Source organism: Stegostoma tigrinum, chromosome 4 (assembly GCF_030684315.1).
Source record: "Stegostoma tigrinum isolate sSteTig4 chromosome 4, sSteTig4.hap1, whole genome shotgun sequence".
Classification (NCBI taxonomy): Eukaryota; Metazoa; Chordata; class Chondrichthyes; order Orectolobiformes; family Stegostomatidae; genus Stegostoma; species Stegostoma tigrinum.
In genome coordinates, this window is record NC_081357.1 from 25,099,490 (window position 1) to 25,126,211 (window position 26,722).

At 45.4% G+C, this 26,722-nt stretch overlaps 1 protein-coding gene across 3 annotated transcripts in view; it reads left to right on the plus strand.

Moving 5' to 3' along the window:
• LOC125452291 (probable methyltransferase-like protein 24) overlaps positions 1-26,722 on the plus strand; it is an 88,553-nt gene that overhangs the window by 22,528 nt on the left and 39,303 nt on the right. Inside the window, exons 1-2 of one of the 3 annotated variants that reach the window (XM_048530525.2) lie at positions 4,124-4,492; positions 22,388-22,521. In XM_048530525.2, the coding sequence (XP_048386482.1) occupies positions 4,424-4,492; positions 22,388-22,521 (203 nt within the window). In that variant the 5' untranslated portion in view covers positions 4,124-4,423. Of the gene's footprint in view, positions 1-4,123; positions 4,493-22,387; positions 22,522-24,538; positions 24,648-26,722 lie in introns of those variants that run through there. The other 2 variants (XM_048530524.2, XM_048530527.2) reach the window with 2 other exon arrangements.

The window sequence follows — 26,722 nt, forward strand, 5'->3', positions numbered from 1 at the left end:
ATTTGGAAGTATTCTTAGATTGTTATGACAACACTTGGCTAAAGATAAGATAACCGGAAACAAAAGGGCAGGAGTAGGCCATTCAGCCCATTGAGCTAGCTGCACCATTCAATATGACCATGGTTGATCTTCTACCTGAGCACCATGGTTCTGCTCTATATAAATGTACCTGTTTCTTTCTTAGATATATTCAGTGGGTTGCCCTCCACAAAGTTTTGTGTTGGTGAATTCCACAAGGTTTTGTGTCTTTACTCTTGAGTCTGAAAGCGGTCCCTGATCTGGGAATGTTGTGGGTTGTCAATAGCTGTCCACAGCTGACTGTGCTCCAAAATCTCAACCCGCAACCTAGCCAGTTACAGACGAGGGAGATTTCACTCGATGGAACTGAGTGCTGACCACTGTTTAGATCATCAGGGAGGGGTGATATACAGAGCTGGTCACAATGAAAAACAAATTGTCTTTGTGGGTCTCGTCGCGACTGAAATGTTAGATGTTTCCAAACTGAAAGCTCATTAGGGGATTCAAAGCAGGTCTGACAGGCTAGACTGCTCGGATTCTGTAGTTGGGAATTGATGGTGGGGTGGGGGTGTTTTCTGCCTTAAGGCTGTCTAACAAGAGTGGGCCTCTCTCCATCCCTGACCTGACCATAGTGACCCCTGACTGTGGCAACTCATGCAGTCCAGCCCCTAAGTCTTTGCGTCTTCCCCACCCACTTCCACATCAGGCATCTTTCCACTCCAGGCTCTCACCTCTTTGTTCAAAGGGCCCTGATGGAGTCCAAAGTGGGAGTACAACTTGAAGTTGTGTCCTTGTCTTTGGAAAGAGAGGCCACCTTTGGCCTGTCAAGCACAGCAACTGAGCGAGTGCCCTTCAACCTACATCCATGGCCTGCAGCATGAGGAACACCAATTTAAATAAGGTACATGATACTCTAGGCCCAGCCATGCATCACCCCATTGATCTGCGACAGTGTTCTCCAGATCAGCACAAGCAGGGGATGGAGGCTGAGCCATGGGAGGGAAATGGAAGTGAGGACTCTTGTCCGAGCCGGCCCATTTATTAGTCACTTGCGTCCCAATAACTAAGGGTCTCCTGGCACAGGTTCAGGTGGATCAGTCTCTGGCTGGACTGTCACAGGTTCCAAAACCCAGAGCAGGCCTAACAAGAGCATCTCAGCAGTGAAAGGGATCTATGCAATTCCCCTCTGTCTGTGCCGACACCACTGGGATATCAGAGACGTGCCATTCGCCAGCCTTTATCTCGTCCCGTGATGGAAGCTTCAGATCACAATAATTTGAGACAAACTCAATAGTCAATTGGCTAAATGTAATAAATTAAGTGTTGCTGACATAGCGTACACAGGCCTCCCAGAAATTATTTGATACAGTGCCACACAACAGGCTTGTAATCAAAATTGGGCACAATTTCAAAACTTGCAGAAGCGACAAAAGGTGGAAGCATGTAATCTGTGAGGAGGAGTATAGAACTTCAAAAGGACAGACAATTTGGAATGGGCAGATATGTGGCAGGTGAAGTTGGAGAAGGGTCAGGTGTTACAGTTTGATAGGAAGAAATGGAGAGGAAATGTAAACTGAAGGGTGTGCAGGGGCAAAGACACCCATGTGGGTATGTACATAAGCAACTCTGAAGCATCTCTGACAGCACCTTCCAAACCCATGGCTTCTACTACTGAGAAGAACAAGGGCAGCAAATACATGGGAGCATCACACCCTGGCAGTTCCCTTGCAAGCCAGCCACCATCCTGACTTGGAAGTATATCACCTCTCCTCCACTGTTGTTGGGTTAAAATCCTGTTACTCGCTCTCTCTCTCTCAAACAGCATTGTGCGTGCACATAAGTATGGTGATACCATTTCTCCTTATGAAAGTATTAAGTGCGATTGGGTCTGGACTTTAAGCAATAGGTCAAAGAAGTAAAGTGATATGTGAAGAATCTCTCTCCATGCAAATGAGTGATTTGTGTCAGGAATGCATTGCCAGTGAGTTGGAGGCACATTTGATTGAGCATTTCGAAATGCTCAAAGACGGTCACTGAAAAAGAACAATGAGCAGGGCTACAGGGAAATGGCTGAAGAATGGCAACAAGTGACATGTTCATTTGGAGAGCTAGCATAGATGTAATGGGCTGAATGGCCTTATTTTGCGTTAGAACAATTGTATGATTCCGTTCAGTGAGCCTGCAACGGTAGTAGATTCGTCAACTTTAGGCACATTTAAGTCATCATTGGATAAGCATATGGACGTACATGGAATAGTGTAGGTTAGATGGGCTTGAGATCGGTATGACAGGTCAGCACAACATCGAGGGCCGAAGGGCCTGTACTGTGCTGTAATGTTCTATGTTCTATCTCTTGTCTCCATTTGCTTGTGGTAACTCTGTTTCGAGATGTGAAGAGAACAGGCCACAGGACAGAAGCATGATGGCAGTGGCCCGGAAATCTTGTAAATAGATCTGAATGAACATCTTTTTCTGATCGGACACCAGCATCACATTGATAGAGTGGGCAACTGTGTAGCTGAGTGAATTCTTCTGTCTGACTAAAGGGTGATGTTATTTCCTTATGAGTGCCATCGATGGTACCTTGTATCTGAGAGAATCCAGCTAGAACATCAAACCTGAGTGCTTGCTCCTTCCGGTCAGTGCCTTCTCCAGCAAATTTGGCATGAATGCCAGTCCTACAAACAAGCCACTTGCCAAATGTATTTATGGGCCACAAACTCTGAAATACTGTGAAGATCTCTGATGCAGTCCTGGAGGAATCCACAAGCAAAGAAGCTGAGGGACATGATAAAGCCTCTGGGAAAGGCTTGCTGATAGCTAGTTCCTTCCAGCTGGTTGCCAAGCTCAGCCATACCTGCCGAGCCACTTTGATACTCCTGAGATGTTCGTGTTTCAGGAGATCGAGGAGGCTAATTTGCCGCTCAGTGCTGATCCCCTCTTGCCCTCACGACAGTTGGTCCATGAGCATCAGGCTGTTGCTGTGCGAGTCTTGATGCATGTCTGACAGCAGCAATGTCCCAAGTAACACATACCACCGAGATTGATCTGATAGAGCAGAGCCTCAATTGCAATGTGCGTAAAGTGACCCCTTCTCACAAGGGCTGTGAATAAAACCCTTCCTGCAAGCAGATCAGAACATCACTGCGAATGCTGAATATTTATTGGCATGTATCCCTGACATGGGCTCATCAGCCACTTCAGGTGCTGCTTTCGGCCATAACTTACAGCTCAGCAAACCTGTGGAGTTACATTCCTCAGCCGGTGTTAATGTTGTAGTGATTAATGAATGGATACGTTGAAATAGACTATCTGCCCCTCTCAGGAGAGAGCTATCGCTCACACTCTGCTTGGTGCCACATGGTCAGATATGGAAGTCCATGGGTTGGAGCCAGTTTCCCATCACCCTCATTGTTCGAGAGTGTTGCCTGCATCGAAGCTCGCGCACTCAGTCACCTTTACTCCTGCTGACCGATGAGTTGAGTTTTATGAAATAATCATACAGGGACATTACTCTGTTCTCTGAGGTGGTGAGATGGGGAAGTAAATGAATGAGTTGGTGCTAGCTTGGTGCATTTCTGGGTGACTTTTAAAAAAATTTTAATCAGCCTGTTCAGATGTGTTAAAGTTTGAGTTAGGGACACCATCATAACTCAACACCCACTGCCCCCTGGGTGAGCTCCTTGAACTGTCATCGATTAAGGACCTTTTAAAAAGTCAACTAAAGGCCTCAACTCACCAGCCGTCCCTTCTCAACCAGCAACCTGCTTGCTGGGGAACGGGGTATCCAATTGCCCCAGTCTAGGGGTAATTGTGGGCATGGAGGATGCATAAGGTGTTTGACCTCTGTAAAGCTGCCCCTGCCTTTGCCTCTGAGACCCTTGGTCCTCCTCCTCCCTCAAACACCCTCAATGACAAGATGACAACTGACTAAGTCTCACCCTGAAGGGTAGGCCTGAGCTGACGGACTTTAAGACCCAGAGGCCACCAAAAACAACAATCTCCCAGGGTACTTGAATTTTCTGATCAGGAACATGTGCCGAGTTAAAGTTGACAAGGACACTCCCCTTCTGGGAGTTTTTACAGGAGAGTGAAATTCAGATGAGGTGTGAGTGCCTGTTGCACTGTGGTGGCTCTCTTGGGATCTGTGAGGTGCTCATGAACAGTGCTGCAGACGAAGACTGAAACTTTGATTTTAAGGAAGAAACCATTTCATTACAGCACGGATTAAGAATGAGTTATTCCAACCAGCTGGAAGCTGAAATTGTAGGGAGTAGATTCCGGTGACAGAGTCAGCCTGAGCGAGTGCCTTCACATCTGCACAGTGTCAGCTCGGTGTGGCGTGCTGAGTAAGAGATCTCACTAACAAAGATCCCTGGGCCCAGTGCCATCAGCTGAATTGAGCATGTGTCACTTGGCTTCACACACTGGGAGCAAGTTGGCTGGAACCAGCCCATATGCCACGTATAAACAGGTAGGCAAACTATCTAACCTCATGAAACTTCCTCCTCCATTTTATTAGACCTTAGCTGACCCTTTCCTCAACTCGACCTGCCTGCCTTTTCTCCCCAATGTCTGTTTCTCCCCCTACCTGACAAATCTCCATTTGAATAATTGAAATGGACACTGTAGCAAGCTGCAGATTGTGAATGAGAAGGTGAAAATATTGCTTTCTCGAAGCTGGCACAGCTATATCTAATTTTAAGATTAGAGTCAGATAGCCAGAGAGATGTACAGCATGGAAACAGGCCCTTCGGTCAAACTCGCCCATGCCGACCAGGTATCCGAAATAAATTTGTCCCATTTGCTAGTATTTGGCCCATATCCCTCTAAACCCTTACTATTCATGTACCCATCCAGATGCCTCTTGAATGTTGTAATTGTACCAGCCTCCAGCACTTTCAAGCAGCTCATTCCATTCACACTCCACCCTCTGTGTGTGAAAAAACTTGCCCCTTAAGTCCCTTTTTAACTCTTTCCCCTCTCAGCTTAAACATATGCTTTCGAGCTTTGGACTTCCTTAACCTGGGAAAAGCCCTTGTCTATTTACCCTGTCCATGTCCATCATGATTTTATAAACCTTTATAATGTCACCCCTCTGCATCTGACACTCCAGGGAAAGTAGCTCCAGCCTATTCAGCCTCTCCATATAGCTCAAACTCTCCAACCCTGGCAACATCCTTGTAAATCTTTTCTGAGCCCTTTTGAGTCTCACAACATCCTTCCTGTAACAGGGAGACCATATTTGCATGCGGTATTCCAAAAGTGGCCTAACCAATGTCCTGTACAGCCACAACATGACCTCCCAACTCTCATACTCAATGCACTGACCAATAAAGGCAAGTATACCAAATACTGCCTTCACTCTCCTATCTACCTGCAACTCCACCTTCAAGGAACTATGAACCTGTACTCCATGGTCTCTTTGTTCAGCAGGACTCCCCTGACTCTTACAGCACAGTACAGGCCCTTCAGCCCTCGATGTTGTGCCGACCTGTCATACCGATCTCAAGCCCATCTAACCTATACTATTCCATGTACGTCCATATGCTTATCCAATGACAACTTAAATGTACCTAAAGTTGGGGAATCTACTACCGTTGCAGGCAAAGCGTTCCATTCCCTTACTACTCTCTGAGTAAAGAAACCACCTCTGACATCTGTCCTATATCTTTCACCCCTCAATTTAAAGCTATGCCCCCTCATGCTCGCTGTCACCATCCTAGGAAAAAGGCTCTCCCTATTCACCCTATCTAACCCTCTGATTATTTTATATGTTTCAATTAAGTCACCTCTCAACCTTCTCTCTAATGAAAACCGCCTCAAGTCCCTCAGCCATCCCTTGTAAGACCTTCCCTCCATAGCAGGCAACATCCTAGTAAATCTCCTCTGCACCCTTTCCAAAGCTTCCACATCCTCCTCATAAAGTGGTGACCAGAACTGTACACAGTACTCCAAGTGTGGCCGCACCAGAGTTTTGTACAGCTTCAACATAACCTCTTGGTTCCAGAACTCGATCCCTCTGTTAATAAAAGCTAAAACACTGTATGCCTTCTTAACAGCCCTGTCAACCTGGGTGGCAACTTTCAAGGATCTGTGTACGTGGACACTGAGATCTCTTTGCTCATCTACACTACTAAGAATCTTGCCATTAGCCCTGTACTTTGTCTTCTGGTTACTCCTACCAAAGTGCATCACCTCACACTTGTCTGCATTAGACTCCATTTGCCACCTCTCAGCCCAGCTCTGCAGCTTATCTATGTCTCTCTGCAACCTACAGCATCCTTCGTCACTATCCACAACTCCACCGACCTTGGTGTCGTCTGCAAATTTACTAATCCATCCTTCTACACCCTCATCCAGGTCATTTATAAAAATGACAAATAGCAGTGGACCCAACACTGACCCTTGAGGTACACCACTAGTAACTGGTCTCCAGGATGAACATTTCCCATCAACTACCACCCTCTGTCTTCTTTCAGCAAGCCAAGTTCTGATCCAAACTGCTGTATCTCCCACAATTCCATTCCTCCGCATTTTGTACAATAGCCTACTGTGGAGAACCTTATCGAATGCCTTGCTGAAATCCATATACACCACATCAACTGGTTTACTCTCATCTACCTGTTTGGTCACCTTCTCAAAGAACTCAAGTAGGTTTGTGAGGCACGACCTTCCCTTCACAAAACCGTGCTGACTATCCCTAATAAATTTATTCTTTTCTAGATGATTATAAATCCTATCCCTTATAACCTTTTCCAACACTTTACCAACAACTGAGGTAAGGCTCACTGGTCTATAATTATTACGGTTGTCTCTACTCCCCTTCTTGAACAGGGGAACCACATTTGCTATCCTCCAGTCGTCTGGCACTATTCCTGTCGACAATGACGAGTTAAAGATCAATGCCAAAGGCTTGGCAATTTCCTCCCTGGCTTCCCAGAGGATCCAAGGATAAATCCCACCCGGCCCAGGGGACTTATCTATCTTCACCCTCTGAAGGATTTCTAATACCTCTTCCTTGTGAACCTCAATCCCACCTAGTCTAGTAGCCTGTATCTCAGTATTCTCCTCGACAACGTTGTCATTTTCTAGAGTGAATACTGTTGAAAAATATTCATTTAGTGCTTCCCCTATCTCCTCTGACTCCACACACAACTTACCACTACTATCCTTGATTGGCCCTAATCTTACTTTCGTCATTTTTACGCAGAGAGTTGTGAGAGCATGGAATGCGTTGCCAGCAGCAGTTGTGGAAGCAAGGTCATTGGGGTCATTTAAGAGACTGCTGGACATGCATATGGTCACAGAAATTTGAGGGTGCATCCATGAGGATCAATGGTCGGCACAACATTGTGGGCTGAAGGGCCTGTTCTGTGCTGTACTGTTCTATGTTCTATGTTCTATGTTCTATTCTTTTATTCCTTAAATACCTATAGAAAGCCTTAGGGTTTACCCTGATCCTATCCGCCAACAACTTCTCATGTCTCCTCCTGGCTCTTCTGAGCTCTCTCTTTAGGACTTTCCTGGCTACCTCGTAGCTCTCAAGCGCCCTAACTGAGCCTTCACATCTCATCCTAACATAAGCCGCCTTCTTTCTCTTGACCAGAGATTCCACCTCCTTCGTAAACCACGGCTCCTGCGCTCTACAGCTTCCTCCCTGCCTGACTGCTACATACCTATCTAGGACACAGGAACTTTTCCTTGAATAAGCTCCACATTTCTAATGTGCCCATCCCCTGCAGCTTCCTTCCCCATCCTATGCTCCCTAAATCTTGCCTAATCTCATTGTAATTGCCTTTCCCCCAGCTATAACTCTTGCCCAGTGGTATACACCTATCCCTTTCCATCACTAAAGTAAACATAACAGAATTGTGATCGCTATCACCGAAGTGCTCACCTACTTCCAAATCTAACACCTGGCTGGGCTTATTACCCAGTACCAAATCTAATGTGGCTTCACCCCTTGTTGGCCTGTCTACATACTGTGTCAGGAAGCCCTCCTGCAGACACTGGACAAAACTTGACCCATCTATAGTACTCGAATATAGTGCTCCCAGTCAATATTTGGAAAGTTGAAGTCCCCCATGACAATTACCCTATCTCTCTCACTCCTATCGAGAATCATCTTTGCTATCCTTTCCTCTACATCTCTGGAACTATTCAGAGGCCTATAGAAAGCTCCCAACAGGGTGACCTCTCCTTTTCTGTTTCTAACCTCAGCCCATACTTCCTCAGTTGACGAGTCCCCAAACATCCTTTCTGCAACTGTAATACTGTCCTTGACCAACAATGCCACACCTCCGCCCCTTTTACCATCTTCTCTGTTCTTACTGAAACATCTAAATCCCGGAACCTGCAACAACCATTCCTGTCCCTGCTCTATCCATGTCTCCGAAATGGCCACAACATCGAAGTCCCAGGTACTAACCCATGCTGCAAGTTCACCCACCTTGCTCCGGACGCTCCTGGCGTTGAAGTAGACATGCTTCAAACCAACTTCTTGCTTGCCTGTGCCATCTTGTGTCCCTGAAACTTTATTTCAGACCTCCCTACTCTTAACCTTTTCTATACTCGAACTACAATTTTGGTTCCCATCCCCCTGCTGAATTAGTTTAAACCCAGTCGACTAGCCTTAGCAAATCTCCCCCCCAAGGATATCGGTACCCCTCTGGTTCAGGTGAAGACCATCTTGCTTGTAGAGGTCCCACCTACCCCAGAAAGAGCCCCAATTATCTAAGAATCCAAAACCCACCCTCCCTCCCTCCTGCACCATCCCTGTAGCCACGTGTTCAACTCCTCTCTCTCCCTATTCCTCGCCTCACTGGCACGTGGCATGGGCAACAAACCAGAGACAACAACTCTGTTCATCCTAGCTCTCAGCTTCCATCCTAGCTCCCTGAATTTCTGCCTTAAATCCCCATCTCTCTTCCTACCTATGTCGTTGGTGCCTATGTGGACCATGACTTGGGGCTGCTCCCCCTCCCCCTTAAGGATCCCAAAAACATGATCAGAGACATCACGCTCCCTGGCACCTGGGAATCAACACACCAACCGTGAGTCTCTCTCGTCCCCACAGAACCTCCTATCTGTCCCCCTAACTATGGAGTCCCCAATGTCTACTGCTTTGCTCCTCTTCCCCCTTCCCTTCTGAGCAGCAGGGACAGACTCTGTGCCAGGACCTAATCATGAAGTGTACAAGTCCTGCCCTGATTTGCCTTTCCAAAATGTAACATCCCACATTTATCTAAAATAAAGCCCAACTGCTGTTGCTCAGCCCATTGGCCTATCTGATCAATATCCTGTTGTACTGAGGTAACCTTCTTTGCTGCCCCAACACCTCCAACTCTGGTGTCATCTGCAATCTTACTGACTATACCTCCCATGTCCACATCTGCATCATTTATATCAATGATAAAAAGCAGTGGACCCAGTGCCGATCCTGTGGCACACCGCTGGTCACAGGACTCCAGTCTGAAAAGCAACCCTCCACCACCACCCTCTGTCTTCTACCTTTGAGCCTGTTCTGTATTCAAATAGCTAGTTCTCCCAGTACTCCATGTGATCTAACTTTGCTAACCAGTCTACCATGAGGAACCTTGTCGAACACCTTACCGAAGTCTATGTAGATTACATCCACCGCTCTGCCCTCATCAATCTTCTTTGTTACTTCAAAAAAACTCAATCAAGTTATGAGACTAGATTTCCCATTCTCAAAGCCATGTTGACTGTCCCTGTCAGACCTTGCCTTTTGCAAAGACATGTAAATTCTGTCCCTCAGGATTCCCTCCAGCAAATTATCCACCTCTGATGTCAGATTCACCAGCCTAGGGTTCCCTGGCTTTTCCTTATCACCTTACTTAAATAGAAGAACTGCATTAGCCAACCTCCAGTCTTCTGGCACCACACCTGTGGCTATTGATGATAGAAATATCTCAGCAAGGGGCCCAGCATTCACTTCCCTCTCTTCCCACAGAGCTCTAGGCTACTCCCAACCTGGTCCTGGGGATTTAAGACGTCCAGCATTACCACCTCTGTCATATGGATTGATCCTTCTTATTCTGTACTCTCCCACCCAAAGCCAATGATCCTCCATAGAAAAGATATGATTGCAATGCCCTCCTGCTGGATGCTCATGGAGGAGGCTGGATGCTTGTCTGCTTTATCTGTTAGATTTATTTTCTGGGAAGGTAGGGGTGAGACAGAGGTAGGCCCATCAGGCTGTAACTGAGTTGATGACTGACCCAACCTGATGGCAGGGCCATGGGCTGCTACAGCTGCCTCTGTTATTGTCTGTTTACTCATTTATAATAATGAATGCCAGGCCTTCAAACAGTCCCCTTCATTTCCCACCATGAACTCCATGAAGCTTCTGGTGCACCTCATCATATTCCCAACCCTCTGTGCTCCATCACACCTATACACCACCTCTATGTCCTACAGGTGCACAGTTTTGGGCCCCATATCTCAGGAATGATGTACAGGCCCTGGAGCAGGTTCAGAGGAGGTTCACGAGAATGGTCCCAGGAATGAAAAGCTTAAGATCTGAGGAACGTTTGAGGACTCTGGGTCTATACTCGATGGAGTTTAGAAGGATGAAGGGGGATCTAATTGAAACTTACAGAATACTGAATGGCCTGGACAGAGTGGGTGTTGGGAAGATGTTTCCGTTGGTAGGAGAGACTGGGACCCAAGCACACAGCCTTAGAGCAAAGGGAAGTCCTATTAGAACGGAGATAAGGAGAAACTTCCTCAACCAGTGAGTGGTGAATCTATGGCACTCTCTGCCACAGAAAGCTGTGGATACCAGGTCATTGAGTATATTTATAATGGAGATAGATTGATCCCCTTGATAATCAAGAACCTAAGGTTATGGGGAATAAGCGGGAGAATGGGGTTGAGGAACCTAAAAGCCATAGCTGGTCGATCAGACTTGATGGACTGAAAGGAGCTGAAATTAGGCTAATGTTTTATGGCCTTATGGGTATCATCAGTAGCCTCTTACCCTGTACCTGTAATGGACAAAACTCCGCAGCTTCACTTTTACAATGAATGTAATGGTAAGTTAAACTTCCATCAACCTTACTGAGCGAACACAGAATGTTGGAGAAACTCAGCAGGTCCAACAGCATCTGTGGGGAAAGTTAATGTTTCTCATCCAGTATGATCTTTTCAGACTTCAGTTTGAAGAAGAGTCACATCAGACTCGAAACATTAACTCTGCTTCACTCTCCACAGTTGCTGCCAGACTTGATGAGTTTCTCCAGCACACTCTCTGCTTTTGTTTCAGATTTCCAGCAGCTGCATTATTTTGCTTTTTAATCTTTAGAGGGGTGTCATTCAAATGCACTTCATAATGATAAAAATCTTGTAGAACCCAAACAGCTTGAAGGAACTTTAATTAAATGTATATAACTATTCGCTGTGACGTGCCCTGATTGGTACTGATCCTTACTACCTTGATAGCATTCTGATGAACCTGGAATGTACCTCCTTCCAAGACTGGAGTATTGTCCCCAAACTGTAAACTGAATTCAGTATTGAAGATGTGGCCTGACCAACTGTGTGTACAACTGAATGATCGCTTCCTCACTTTCTCCGCCCCAGTTCTCTTACAATGAAAGGCAACATTCTGTTTGCTTTTGCAATCATTACTTCCACTTAGTGTTAGCCATGAATGGTTCATGTACGTGGCATAAGTCATGTTTGACAAACATTACCTTTCAAATAATTGAGGAACTCCATCAGCTCTCTCCTTACAGACAACTTGATGAGCTTGGGTTTCTCTGCTAACATTGGCTGGGAATATGGTTTTAAAAAAAAGACTTTATCCATACTGTCACCTCCTTACCTCATCCAGGCTTTTCAATTTCCAAGATAACAAATTCCAAGCTGAGTTTCGGGTCCAGGAGACTATAGTGCCCTTTTCACTTGTAGCTTGTTAAACACCTTACTATTTTCTGTATCACTGAGATGATAGTGTTAGTTTGTCTATTGCCAATGGCACGGTGCCTTCTACCCTTGCCCAATGTTTGACAGTTAAGCACATTTCTTGGTTGCGTTGGGCGCCTACAAAGTGGCAGGGAATGCAGCGGACACTGTCAGAACTGAGCCCTGCCTGGTCTCCAGGTACATCCCTCCCCCAGAGCTCGTGTGTGCCCTTTACCTCTGATCACAAGCTGCCTGTATGTGCGCCTGCACAAAAAAGGTAGTCAACATGGCAACACTGAGAGCATTTGTTGCTGAAGTGCCACCGTACTGACTGGGATAGTTTGGCAGGCATGCTATGGATGTTGTAGGTGTCCAGGTGGTTGCTAGGTGGGCAAGCAGCTCTGAGATGCAGCCTGTGCCAATCAGTGAGCTCAGAGCTGGACTATAAACAGAGGCATGTCCTTGCAGCAGTCCGTCATTGCTGCTGAGAGCCTGTCCTTCCTGAGCATCCTGAGTGATTGCAAATGCCAGAGGGCACACTGCAGGCCCGAGGGGTGCAAGATGTCTGTGCTTCTGCTGCTTGCCACTAAACAACATGGCGGCCCTCGGAGCAAGTGGTGAGTTGAAGTTACCCGCTCTGAGTTCCAAATTGAGAACTTACGAATCCAGCTTGTTTGACAAGTTGATATGACAGGAAGCTGAATATTAATGAAGCGAAGTTGCAGTGTTTAACAAGCTATAATCCCCCCTCGACTGGCAACTCACCACTGTCGCCCAGCGAAACTATAAAGGACGGAGCAAGATGCCCCTAATATCGAGATAGACTTCCATGGGCCAATTCTCATCCAGTTCTGCCACAAATCTTGCCATTGCTCAGACCCCCCTTGTGTCTAATTTTTAAAATTGACTGGAAGTTCATAACATGATGTGCTGCACTGAACATGACAATAGCAAATGGGAAAAGTTCACTTTTCATTTAGAGTTTCTACAAACCATGACCATGGTTAATTACTCATAACAAAAGTGCATGTCATTTGAACACATCATTGTGAGAAGACACAAGGCTTAACATCAATCACTCAGTATCTGTCCTTTCTCAAAACTCCCCACGACCCTCCCACAAATCTACAACAGCAATGTGACTGTGACTTCACTCTTGAGGGGTGAAGCGATTTCTCACAGTGACATGTGGGACTCACTTTCAGGCACGTTGCTGGATTTTAGGAATCTGAGGCGGTTGATCAGACGTTCCCAAACATTTTCTGTTGAGTTTTCCAATGCAGCTGGAGAGTTAACATCTAAGTGGACAATGCTGCAGGTAACAACTGCGAACATGGCAAATGCAAGCTGATCACAGAAAAATTTACAAACCCCCAGCAGTGTTGCAGATTGCAAGAATTGATAAGGAATGCTGTAAATGCCCGGACAACCAGCAATTGCAGTCTGGAAGCTGGAATGCTTTGAAGATCTTTTGGAACCACAACCGCCCCCGTCCCTTCTAGATAAGAAAGGAGGCATGGGAAGTGGGAATTTTGAGGTTCAGTACCAACCAAACTGAGTTGGCAGGGCGCCAGGAGAACATTAAGCAATAGTAAAACCCCTGTGAATGAAGAGATGTCGAAATATCAAGGTGGGTATGGATCCTGCAGAGGAAAATCAAACAGCAGTTTGATTGGAGCACAGGACTGACTTGGGGAACTGTGTTCCTGAGTGCGTGTGCTACGTTTTCTGATTTAGATCTGGAAATAGGGGCTTGAGGCACGAATAACACTCTCCCTGCACTCGGAGAATAGACCCGTCTGCAAATATTTGTCTGTACTACTCTGCTGACTGTGATGAATCTGTTACATGTAATCCTAGTCAGTGTCTGCTTGATGCCAAAGTGGTGGAAAAGACCCACCAATATACACAGTGCTGATGTAAATTGTCCACAGCGTTTTTTCAATTAGGTCGCTGACAGAGACAGAAAGTTTTGATCATATCGGTTTGATCTAGATTCAAACTTGGCTCCCAGAAGTGGAAAAGGGGGAGGTCTTAACTCACTTTGCTGTTTAACCCCAAGTTCAAAAATGAAGAAGCAATGATATAGGAAGGTAGACTGTAATTTCAAATCTAAAAATCATTAATAGGAAAGTCTAAATGCTTTGGCATGCCAGTACATAATACAGAGCACAAGTTCCTACCTTCTTTTCAAAGTTGGCCAACACGTAATACAATTAATCATTTCATCCAGTTACATGAAATTAATGACATATGCATGTCAGAGCTGACAGCTGGCTGGCCGTTGTGTAACCCTGTTTTTAAAAAGTAGAGACTGACAGAAAGGAAATGGAAACAGATCAACAACAACAGGCAGCAGGAAGTAAGGCTGAGCTTCTCATTGAAAGGACCCCCCCTTGACAAAGCCACAGCTCAGCTATAGGGAATTTAACTGAATAAAACACTGAGTCAAGAGGGAAGTTTTGGTCTGTGTCAGGAGCTCACTGACCACCCAAAAGTGCTTGTACCTGAGGTTAGCCGAGAATGCAGGCTGCAGAGTTTGGGACATGTAGGCCTCCCTTTGACATAAGTTTGAATCTAGCAACAGCTGGACGTAAAGGGGTGTCAGCAACATGTGAAATGTCTTAAAGTGAATAAGTGTGAAAACACACTGCCCTGTGCACCTCAGAAAGCTGGACAATAGATGAAGGCCTATGGGAGAAAGCAGAGGCTTTTGAAATGTGGATGCTAAAATGGATACTAAACATTCTATCTACTGACTCATACTGAATGATGTGGTATTTGCATTTTCCAGGAGCAAAAAGAACCATAATGTAACATCCCGAAAAGACAATGTCAGTATTCCGGCCATTCAGTCAAAATTGTAGATGTTCCTTGTGGAGGGTGGCAGGAAGAGGGCATGGTTTGGGCATCACTGGATGGTATTAGTTGCAGAGCGATTCCAAATGAACTACGGCGAATGTCTGACGATGGTACAAGACAGACAGACCAGGCAGGTGTAGGTAGATGCCCTGATTTTAACTTGTCCCTTGCCTGGCAGAAAATGAGGACAGTAACTTAACCCTTCCGAGCTCCCTCTCTTCCCACCAGGCCCCCATGTAACCCAGCTTCTTTAGTCTCTGGAATGTGTTGCAACAGTTAAGACCATTCTGTTGCAAATTTGATATTCCTGAATAATTGTATGGCCCCAAACTTACTGACCATTGAGGAAGTGAAGTGCAGAGTTGCACAATTGGACAACAGGACAGGACCTCACACTGCCTGTGTAATGCTAGATACGAAGGGAAAAATATTCACTTTTCTTGAAAATTAGGTGGAAGAATTTTAAATCATAATCTTAACAGTAATGACATTACTCTTCCCAGAAGGAGTCACAGCCAGTGTTTCCATTCTTCAAACCAGCCTGCTGTAGTCCAGCTTAATCCAGATAAGTTTTCAGTGGATACAGTACTTTTCCATCAAAAGGGTCTCATTCCCCATGTCCAGCAGGAAATATGAACTTACATACAAGGTGCCCAGTCAATGCGTAACATGCAAGGATTTCACTATGTTGCTCAGCAGAGGGCTAATATTGCCTATTCTGGACACTTTTGTGTTAAGCTGAGCTATCTGTGGAAAAGGAGTATTCAGGGATATAAGGAAGCTAATAGTGAAAGCAAAATCTTGAAGTCAGCCAAAATCAACGATCCGCAATCAGTTCAAAGAAGGTTAAATAAACAAACCAACCAAATCATATTCTTTGAAAGCTTGTAAACTTTATAGAATTGACACTAAGGTAGACCATTGACCCACTGTACAGGTATAAACTCTTCCGTAGAACTCTCAAATCCAAATCAATTGCCTTCTTCTTTCTCCTTATTCTGCTACACCCTTCCTTTAAAAACATCTTTAAGGGGCATAGATAAGCATTTGAGAGTCTGTGCCTCTCGACTATCTTGTGATAAAGCATTCCAAGTTCAAAAAGTGCAATTGTGTACAATTCTGCTAACTCCCTTCTTCATTCTCGTTAATTCCCACCATTAGTTAATGCCATTTTTGGTCTGTGAACAACTGGGAACAAACTTTGGTTGCTTAACTTCTCAAACACTTAGAGAAATCTGAAACACTGTCCAATCTCTTCTCCCCTTGTTAATCCTCTATATTCAAGTGAAAATACTCCTACATTTAAACTATGATAAAAGCAGAAAACGAGACTCAAAAATTGGACTCAAAATGTTCACTCTATTACTTCTGAATCAATGCTGCCAGACCTACTGATTTTCTCCAGCAATTTCTGTTCTTATTTGCAATATCCGGCTTCTCCACAATAACAGTGTCTCCCTCTTAAATCTCCCCCTAACTTTCCTCATCACCTGCACAGAACTGCAGTCCCCTACCCCAGACACCATGCTAGTGAATTGTTTCTGTACCGTCTGCCAGCCTTGGCATTTTACCAAGAGTAGTACCTGGTAACCGAGAACTCTATAATGATTTGCTTTCATTTCTCTGTACTTTAAAGAGAACAAAATTAATCATTTTTGCTGTGAAATAAGTATTGTCACTCTGTTACCATGAGTGTAAATGAAACATCCATTCTAGTCTAGAGATGGTTAATTGGTGCTGAGCCATAGTGTTACTGAGGCCTGCGGAGAATTCTCATTGTCATTGAATCTGGCAGGTTTGTAGGATTTTATGAACCTTGTGTATTGTCCTCACTGTAATCATCACATCATTATTATACCCTACGTGCAACATGGCAAACAAGTGGACTTTGTGTGTTGTGCCATATTCCCTTCCCAAAATAACCACAGCATTTGTTTCCTGGAGAGCTGGTTGAAATTCGTGTTTGTGGTCCATCAGCACTAGCACTCTAGGTTCCCAATTCTAAAGGGACAATTGCCAAAAAGAACAGTACATTTGGCCAGATGCTTTGAATTTAACATTTTGTAAAAATCATTGTTCCCCATATGAAGCGGTATTCATTCAACAGTGCTTAAAAACTACAATAACTTTTTCAACGTTATTTCTCAAAGGAATACTTCAGGCCTCTTTATCTTTCTCTCTCAATGGAAGGAGCAGTGTTGACAGTGGTATTTAACTGTAAAGAACCAGGAAGTAGACACACAACCTTAGCTTCGGGCCTACACTGCATTGAAAGGAAAACAAGGCATGGAGAGTTACCAACCCGCAGATTCTACATGCACTGAAACCCCATGCCCCAGAGGCAAAGCTGGACTTTCTGAAGCGGAGAGGAAACAGTCCCAAATGCTATGGATTCCACAAATCGCACTGGAAATGTTCACTCTGCTTCCCACCCCACAGATGCTGCCAGATGGGCAGGGTTACTGCAGCACTTTGTTTTTGATCTCAAAATGTCATTGTGACTGACATTCATGTCAGGGGATTCCAGATATTGTCACTCCAAAGGCTGCTACGTAGCTGCTGGAAATATTCCACTATTCCAGCGCAATCCCACTGTAACTGCACCAGTGCACTCCCACTATAACATTCACCAGCGTACCCCCACTTTAACCTTCTCCAGCACACTCCCACCAGAACCTTCTCCCGTGCCCTCCCACTATAGCCTTCTCCCATGGCCCCCCCCACCTTAACCTTCTCCAGTGCCCCCCCACCTTAACCTTCTCCAGCGCACCCCCACCTTAACCTTCTCCAGCGCGCCCCCACCATAACCTTCTCCAGCGCCCCCCAACCTTAACCTTCTCCAGTGACCCCCACCTTAACCTTCTCCAGCGCCACCCCCAACCTTAACCTACTCCAGCGCGCTCCCACCATAACCTTCTTCAGCGGCCCCCCTACCATAACCTTCTCCAGCGCGCCCCCACCATCACCTTCTCCAGCACCCCCCCAACCTTAACCTTCTCCAGTGACCCCCACCTTAACCTTCTCCAGCGCCACCCCCAACCTTAACCTTCTCCAGCGCACTCCCACCATAACCTTCTCCAGCGCGCCCCCACCATCACCTTCTCCAGCACCCCCCCAACCTTAACCTTCTCCAGTGACCCCCACCTTAACCTTCTCCAGCGCCACCCCCAACCTTAACCTTCTCCAGCGCGCTCCCACCATAACCTTCTCCAGCGCGCTCCCACCATAACCTTCTCCAGCGGCCCCCCCCACCATAACCTTCTCCAGCGTCACCCCCAACCTTAACCTTCTCCAGCGCGCTCCCACCATAACCTTCTCCAGCGCGCTCCCACCATAACCTTCTCCAGCGGCCCCCCCCACCATAACCTTCTCCAGCGGCCCCCCCGACCTTAACCTTCTCTAGCGGCCCCCCCACCATAACCTTCTCTAGCGGCTCCCCCACCATAACCTTCTCCAGCGCGCCCCCACCATCACCTTCACCACCGTTCTCCTACTAGAATGCCTCCACTGCACTCCTATTATATCTTCACCAGTGTGCTCCCACTGTAACTTCACTGGGGGTCCAAAGGGAGTGTCATACATTGGGCTTTATTCCAGCATCATATTGGAGTTTTTCCAATCGTTAATTGGAAACAGAACCTACCTCCTCAGTGTAGGTGGGACAGAGATTGCCTTGCATTAGGAATTCCCATTTTCCTCATCTCAGAGGAATGAGACGTAAGTTTGGTGTAAATAGTAAAGTACGGCTTCACCGAAGGAACTAATGACCCCTCCCCAGCCCAGCCCAGCTCCTTGCCTCTGGGCTCTCCCCCGGCCTCAGAGAGCCTGCTGGTTTCTCTAGGAACACACATTTTATGAACCTTGTATGTTACAGGGAAATGTAAGAATGTGTAAAATCAATACATTTCTTCCCGCAGTCAATCTCAAGTACATCCTGTGGGCAATGTCCATTTCTCTGTAACTCCTGCAGATTTCAAATAATGTCTTCCTTTCCATTTGCTCACAGATGTGGTTTGGTGTATTCCCAATGTCTTGAGGCAGTTGCAACAGTGTGGAAAGGAGTTGGCATTGTGTGGAGGTCCCAACACAGCTGATTTGGCTGGGAAGTTGAAACCTCCCATGGGCGCTTACTCGGAATCCGGGACCCTCTGGAAAAAGTCTCCGACGCAGGGACTTGAGAATGGTCCCAATGCTCATACCTGAGTAATTAACAGGGGAAATTAGAGGAGTGAATACTTGCTCTAACTCCCCTAGCTAACTGTGAAACTGAACACTGGTAACCCTCCCCACTCACTCCTGACCATGCCCCTGAACCTTTAATTCCCCCCAACTCCCGCACCTACCCCCTCTGACCTGACTCATCCAGGTTCCAAGGTGTGTGTGTGTGTTTCTGTGTGTGTGTGTGTGTGTGTGTGTGTGTGTGTGTTCGCCCGCGCGCTCTCATGCCAGTGCGCAAATGACAACATTTATTGGAAGAAATGTTGCAATCTGCTTGTTTATAAACTCTGCCTTGCTGATCCATGAAGACAAGGCTCTCTGTTCTAGTAGTTAAAAAAAACTCTCAGATCATGAAGATGAAAGCTTGTTTATTTTGTTATTCCCAATCAGATGAAAGAGCTCACTTGCTCCTCTGAGCCTGAATATTCCAATATTTGTTTTCACTAAGAAATTCTTTGTTCATGGATTGTGAGTAGACCTTTAATAAATAAGGCATTGGTACTGCAGTACAGCAAATGTTGCTCTCTGTTCACTTCCAGTGAGCTATCTTTTCTTGTCAACTGGCCAGTTAACTTCTGTTGTCTCCTTGGGCTTCAATGCATCCATTGAAAATGAACAGTGTAATCTCATTACTCCCAGATAAGCCTAATAATTATCTGGGAGTGCATCAAAGGCAATCTCACAATTCCAATGACCTTCATACATTGCTCAAGCTTCAGTTTCATAGTTTGCAATGTCATCGGAGTTGTCTGAATGAATTACTGATTTGTACGTTAGACGTTATCTTTGGAATAGAAACAGAGCAACATTGAAGTGACTGGCCATTTTTGGTTGCATTTGGTTTTCATTTAGCAGACGAAGTTGCATTTGAATCCATATGGTTAACTTCCATTTGATCTGCTTAGTTGTTGTATAATCTCATCAGGCATCAATAACAGTGGTGTGACTGCCCACATGTGTATGAAAAACAAATGTTTCCGAGCCAACTCTGTTCCCATGTACAGGGAGGAAGCAGAGGCTGGCTCCCACCCATGGCAGAACCAGGTGAAGACTCAATATGTTAGGTCTCTGCCCTGAATATTTTGTCCTGAGATCAACTCAAGTCTCCCTGAGGACTCCCGTAAGCCCGGGAGTAACCGTAAGCTCGCCGTTCATGCTGTAGCGAGGCAATGTGTTGGTATGTCCTCAATCCTTTCTCCCAAACTTTTCCTCTGCCCCCACCCCCCAACTTTTTCTCTACCACCTTATCCTTGGAAACAATCTCTGGCCACCATCTGGTGTTGTGCCTGATCTCTCTCTCTGTTTGGCCATTTTCTTACATGCGAGTGATGTGCTCTCAAACCCTTTTAAAAATAATCATTAACGGTACTATATACATGTAAGTTTGTTGTTGGTTTGTTTGGTGCCTTTACTTGGAAAAGGTCATTTGCAAAGGCAGGTACATTGTGGCGCTTTGTCTTCCTTCATCCTACAGCTCCAGTTGGGGATGAGTCAGGCACCACACAACCACAGTTCCCCTTGCCTGACCTGGCCTGAAAGCCTCCAGTCCATTTGACTGGGCCCACCCTCTCCTAACGCCTGGATCTTGCTGGAAAGCTGTATCCAGTTTGCGAGCATTGATCCTGTGAGGGGGGTGGAGGTAACTGGTGGAGGTATTCATTGACATCTTCAACCTCTCCCTCCTACAACCCCCCCACCTGCTTCAAGAAGACCACCATCATCTCCGTATCCAACAAAATGCTGGTAGCTCTGGCCTCACTAATCATGAAGTGCTTCAAGAGGCTGGCCATGGCCCATATCAACTCTAGTCTCCCAGCCTGCCTCGATCCCTGATCCTGCACTCATCCCTGGAACATCTGGACAACAAAGACATCCACATCAGACTCCTGCTCGTTGACTATGACTCTGCCTTCAACACCATTGTCCCCTCCAGACTGATCTCAAAACTCCATGACCTCGGTCTTCACTCTGCCCTCTGCAATAGAATCCTTAGCTTTCTGACCCACAGACCCACAGTCAGTGAGGATAGGTAACTGCCCCTCCTCCACAATAACACTCAACACTGGAGACCCCTCCAAGGATGTGCCTTCAGCCCCCTACTCCACTCCCTGTACACCCACAACTGTGTGGCAAATTGCGAATGAACACCATCTCCAAGTTTGCTGATGACACCACCATAATTTGGTAAGGCCTGGGTTTCTTGCCCCCATTTTGAGTTGCTCCTGAGAAACCTGTGATGGCTTGATGAACCGCATTCCTCAGGGAAATGCTCTCAACCCAACCATCTTCATCTGCTTCCTCCTTTCATCAAGTCATAGGCTCATTGTCACTCAGTGGTGATTTTAGGCACCATCAGGACAAAGCAGCCCACTTCTTTATTACTACACCCACAAGCATCCACTCCCTCCACCACCAATGCTCAGTAGCAGCAGTATGTACTACCTACAAGATGCACTGCAGAAATTCACCAAAGTTCCTCAGACAGCACCTTCCAAGCCCACGACCTCTTCCATCTAGAAGGACAATGGCAACAGATACATTGGAATACCACTAGATGCAAATTCGCCTTCAAGCCAGTCACCATTTTGACTTGGAAATAAATCATCGTTCCTTCACTGTTGCTGGGTCAAAATCCTGGAATTCCTTCCCTAAGGGCATTGTTGGTCAACCAAGTGAATTGCAGCTGTTCAGGAAGGCAGCTTACCGCCACCTTCTCAACTTGGATTGGGCCCAACTATTGGTGCCCACATCCCCTGAATGAATAGAAATAGTACCTTAATGTTGGACTGCTATCATGTTCGAGAAAATCAGAAGGTTTATTTCCCTGTAACAGTAGCAAATAAGTTGGGTTTTAATGAAAGTTCTGCCCTTTAATTATCACTTTTTGCTGATGCCTGCTGTCTAATTCTAGATTTCTTTATAGCTGAATTCAAACTGCCGTTGTCAGATTGGAACTTGAGATTTCAGGTTTATTAGTTTAAGCCCCTGACAAACTGACATAGCCACTGCTCTTCACTGCGCTGTAGTAAAGGGTTTGACTTTACAGGCTGGTACTGAGGCTGGTGTTTCTTCCTGTCTGAATTGGCTGTGCACCCTCAGAGGAGATTGATACATGTGTCACATCTCTGTGCTACAGAATGTTCCCAATTCCTTCAAACTGCAGATGAGGCAGTCGAAGTGTATTTGGAGTGGGTTGGAAACTGGAGTTTGGCCACAAGCTTATTTAATGACAGAGCAGGGTGAAAAGGGCCAAATGGCATCCTCCTATTAATTTGTATATTTGTATGTTCATACATCATCGCAGCTTCAATGTCTAAATCTGACATATAAGCACTGATTCGCTTTTGTCACTGTACAGATTTCCTGTGGTAAACCAGATGAGGAGATTGGCAGTCTGGAGCTCACCCAGGAACCATGGCCTATTTGCCTGGACAGTGCTTTTCACCTTGCTCAGCAGATCCACAGAAAACAGTGCAGGGTTTACTCAATCGGGTGAGTATGATTCTGAGCAGTCCGCTGTTCTCATTACATGTCCATAAGACCATAAGATATAAGAGTGGAAGTAAGGCCATTCGGCCCATCAAGTCCACTCCGCCATTTAAATCATGGCTGATGGGCATTTCAACACCACTTCCCTGCACTCTCCCAGTAGCCCTTGATTCCTTTTGAGATCAAGAATTTGTCGATCTCTGCCTTGAAGGCATCCAACGTCCCAGCCTCCACTGCACTCCGTGGCAATGAATTCCACAAGCCCACCACTCTCTGGCTGAAGAAATGTCATCTCATTTCAGTTTTAAATTTACCTCCTCTAATTTTAAGGCTGTGCCCACGGGTCCTAGTCTCCCCACCTAACGGAAACAACTTCCTAGCGTCCACCCCTTCTAAACCATACATGTCAGCGATAGCAAGCTCTATTCAGCAATAACAGCCCACATTGGACCTGAAGATGCCTAACTAATGACCAGAGTGGGGAAGAAACAGAGAATTGTCATTGAAGAAGCGGGTGAGAGTGTTTGGGTTTCCCTGGTAACACTCTGGTCTCTAGAGACTGAACGTTATGGGTTCCACTGCCGATACTCAAGCAGCAAGCTGACATTGATGGAGTGCTGCACTGTCAGAGGTGCTGTCCTTTTGGATGAAGTATTAAATTGTGGTCCCTCAGTAAACCCTGTCGGGTGAATGTAAAAGATGTTTTGAAGCGAATGGATGTCCTGGCAAACAATCATCCTCCATCCAACACCAATAACAAAAATAATTTTCAGTTCACAGACTTCTTTTTGTAGGATCTTGCTTTGTGCCAACTTGTTAGTTTATTTCCTGCATTACAAGTGAGAATGCTTCATCCGCAAGAAAGCACCTTATAAGACAAAAGGCCATGAAAGGTGTTAAAAAGTGCCACATTCTATAGAGTGCACCTTTGACATCAAGGGGAGTCACTCACCCCTCACTTCTGGAATTCAGCAGCTGTGTATGGTTAGAGGAGGGTGAATTTAATAACAATACAAAAGTTCATTATGCAAATGAAATGAAGATAAAATGAACCAAACTATTCAGATCTAATGCAGATTTAATGATTCAAATCACACAATAAAATATAATTCCATTGACATCTCTTGACAGCACTCACACCAAAGAGAATCTCCTCTGCTATCACCTCTATAGACTTAATTTAACTGTGGTTTCAGCTCCCAGGCTGGAGAATCTACTAGCTTGTTCTAGAACATTCACAGACCTGAGCTTAAACCTTCTCAGTTGCAAGAACCTCTTCAAGGTTTACCCAAACACTTCGCCCTGGAACTGTTGTTAAACTTGTTGCTCTGAGGGAATCAATTTTTAACAAATACAAATTACTTTCTTCCCATCCCAGGAACAACTACATTATATATCCATCTTCAGCTAAGAACTTTACAAAACTGCTTCAAACTGAAACTAAAACTGAAAGGTTTCTCTCCAGCTACGGGCTCCCCCCACCCCCCAAATTTGTATGAAAAACCAGTCCAGAATCTTCCATCAGAAAGCCCAGTGTGTACTATATTTACTTGTAATCTCTCCATTAGTTCTTAGAGGCTATCTCTATCAAACTGTTTTCAATAAAAACAATCATGGCAAGAGAAAAGCTTATTAGTTAATCATTAATGCACTTCAGACATGCAGAAAACCCACATGCCACCAGGTCAAAACTCAGCAGTCTAAACAGACAAATCAATGCTATCAATATTGGTTGGATTCATTTCTTATACTTCAAATGGAGATCCAGTATGACCACTGTGTTAATTTCTAAGTAATGAGAAAGTGTGATTCAGTGTGATTCCTTTTGAGAAGCTGGGGCATTTCTTGGATTTCTACACCAGGCAGAATATATTTTTCAAAAGTGCGGTTAAGAACTGGCTGAAACTACAGGGTACTGGTCTTTCTGCAACTCCCCTACTGAGAGGCACAATAGTACAACCCTACAGGACTTTCTAATGGCAATTACCAGTCACAGGGCAGCAATTAGCTACAGCCAACTCCACGACACCACCGAATATGCAGTGAATAGTTCATGTTCGATAGCAACTAAAGCAGCCAGGGTATAAAGGAGCCTGGTACCACAAATGATAAGTGAAACACTGTGGCAGGTGAGTTAACAGTGCAGCTTGAAATGAGTTTATACGTGTTATGATTCAGTCTGTGTGACAACTGATTGCAGTTTCACAATTGACTCACAGGGTAACACAAGGTCCCTTAGCCTGTGAGTCAGATGTACATCCTCCAGATTATTTCCAGGCTGTTTTTAGTCTGTCAGTATCAGCTCCTATTTGTGTTAGTAACCTCAGCTGACTGAAGTGAGCAATGAATTCCAACAATGCAGAGTGTAAACTTTGGCCTTTGCCAGGGTGAGTGTTTGCAATGAAACAGATTAAAAATACGGCAATCCTTAAGTGGCCCAGAAGCTTTCCTTGCATGGGCTACTGGCAACAGGGGTAGGGCTACCTCCTACAGGAAGTATATCCATTAGAGATATATGCCCCCTACCCCAGTCTCTCAGACCAGACAGCCCCCGTACCCTCACAGCCCTTGCTGCTTGATACCTTGACCTAGCTCCAGCAAAGCCTTCACAAGCAACAGTGTTTGGAGTCCAGTTGTTCACAATCTACACCATTGATGCGGATGTGCAGGCCAAATATAATATTTCCAAATTTCCTTATGACTCACAACTGGGTGGTAACATGAGTTATGAGGAGAATATGAAAAGATGAATTATATAGACTGATTTAATGGGCACAAACATGACAGGCAGAATGTAATGAAAAGGCAGGAAAAAAGGAAATGCAGACAGGCCAGACAGACTAACATGAAATGTGATATTCTGCTATATCACCTACCTCATCTTCAGTCACTGTCTCTATGTCATGAAGTGTGTGTGTGTGTCAGTAACATCAGTAAGCTCAGAGCCCAGGCTATGAGTGGACATCTGTGTTGTCCTAGCCTTGTTAACAGTTTGTGTTGTAAATAAACCTCACTAAACCTGATTTACCTGCCATGTTTGTCAGATGGGCTAACATTGAACAAGTCACAAACCCACATCATGGAATATTTCTTAAATGGTGAGAAATTGAGAGGTGCTGATGTCCCAAGGGACTTGAACGTCCTTGATCATTAATCTCTGAAAGCCCACACGCTGCTGCAGCAAGCAATTAGGAAGGCCCATGGAATGTTGGCTTTTATTGCTTGGGGATTTGAGCCCAACAGTAGAGATGTCTTGCTGCAGTTGTAGAGGATCTTAGTGAGACAGTACCTGGAGTATTACTCACAGCTGTGGTCCCCTCACCTAGGAAAGGACATCAGTATCAAAAAGTAAGGAGAATGTAGGTCCACCAGGCTAAATGTCCTGTGAGGGAAGGTTGAGGAAACTGGAAACATGTTCCCTAGAGTTTAGAGGAACAAAACCTGATCTCATCAGAGCTTGCAAATTTCTCACAGTGTAGGTCTGGGCCACCACACAGTCAGAAGGGTGTGACTGCACTAGAGAGGGTGTAAAGGAGATTCGTCAGGATGTTGCCTGAGATTAAGTGCTATGAAGAGAGGTTGAACATGATCAGGTTGTTTTCTTTGGAGCAGAGAAGGTGAGGGGGCAACTTGATGGAGGTGTGTTAGATTACAAAAGACACAGGCAGGGTGAGTAGAAGCAGCTGTTCCCTTTAGTCAAAGGGCCAATAACAAGAAAGGATAATTTTACAGTGAAAGGCAGGGGGTTTGGATAGGATTTGAGAAAACGCTTTTCACTCAGAGGCTGATGGGGTCTGGAATGCACAGCTTGGGTGGGTAGATGACATGAGAATCTTCACAATTTTTATAAAGCACTTGGATGAGCATTTGAAGTGTCATAACATTCAAGGTTGTGGGCCCAGTGTGCGAAAGTGGGACTAACGCAGGTGGTAGTATACTTTTGATGGTAAAGACTTGATGGACTGAAGGGCCTGTTGTGTCCCATATCATTCTATTACAGGTAGATGTTCAAATGATATTTCCCCAGGAAGGGTGGGCAGGGGCTGGTCTAGAATTAGTCTCAGAATAAGGGGACAAAGATGAGTTGGAATGTCTTCACTTAGAGGTAGTGAATCGTTGGAATTTTTTCCACTGGGATCGAGGCTCAGTCATTGCAGTCAGAGATCCCTAGGTTTCTAGATATTAAAGATGTCAAAAGATATGG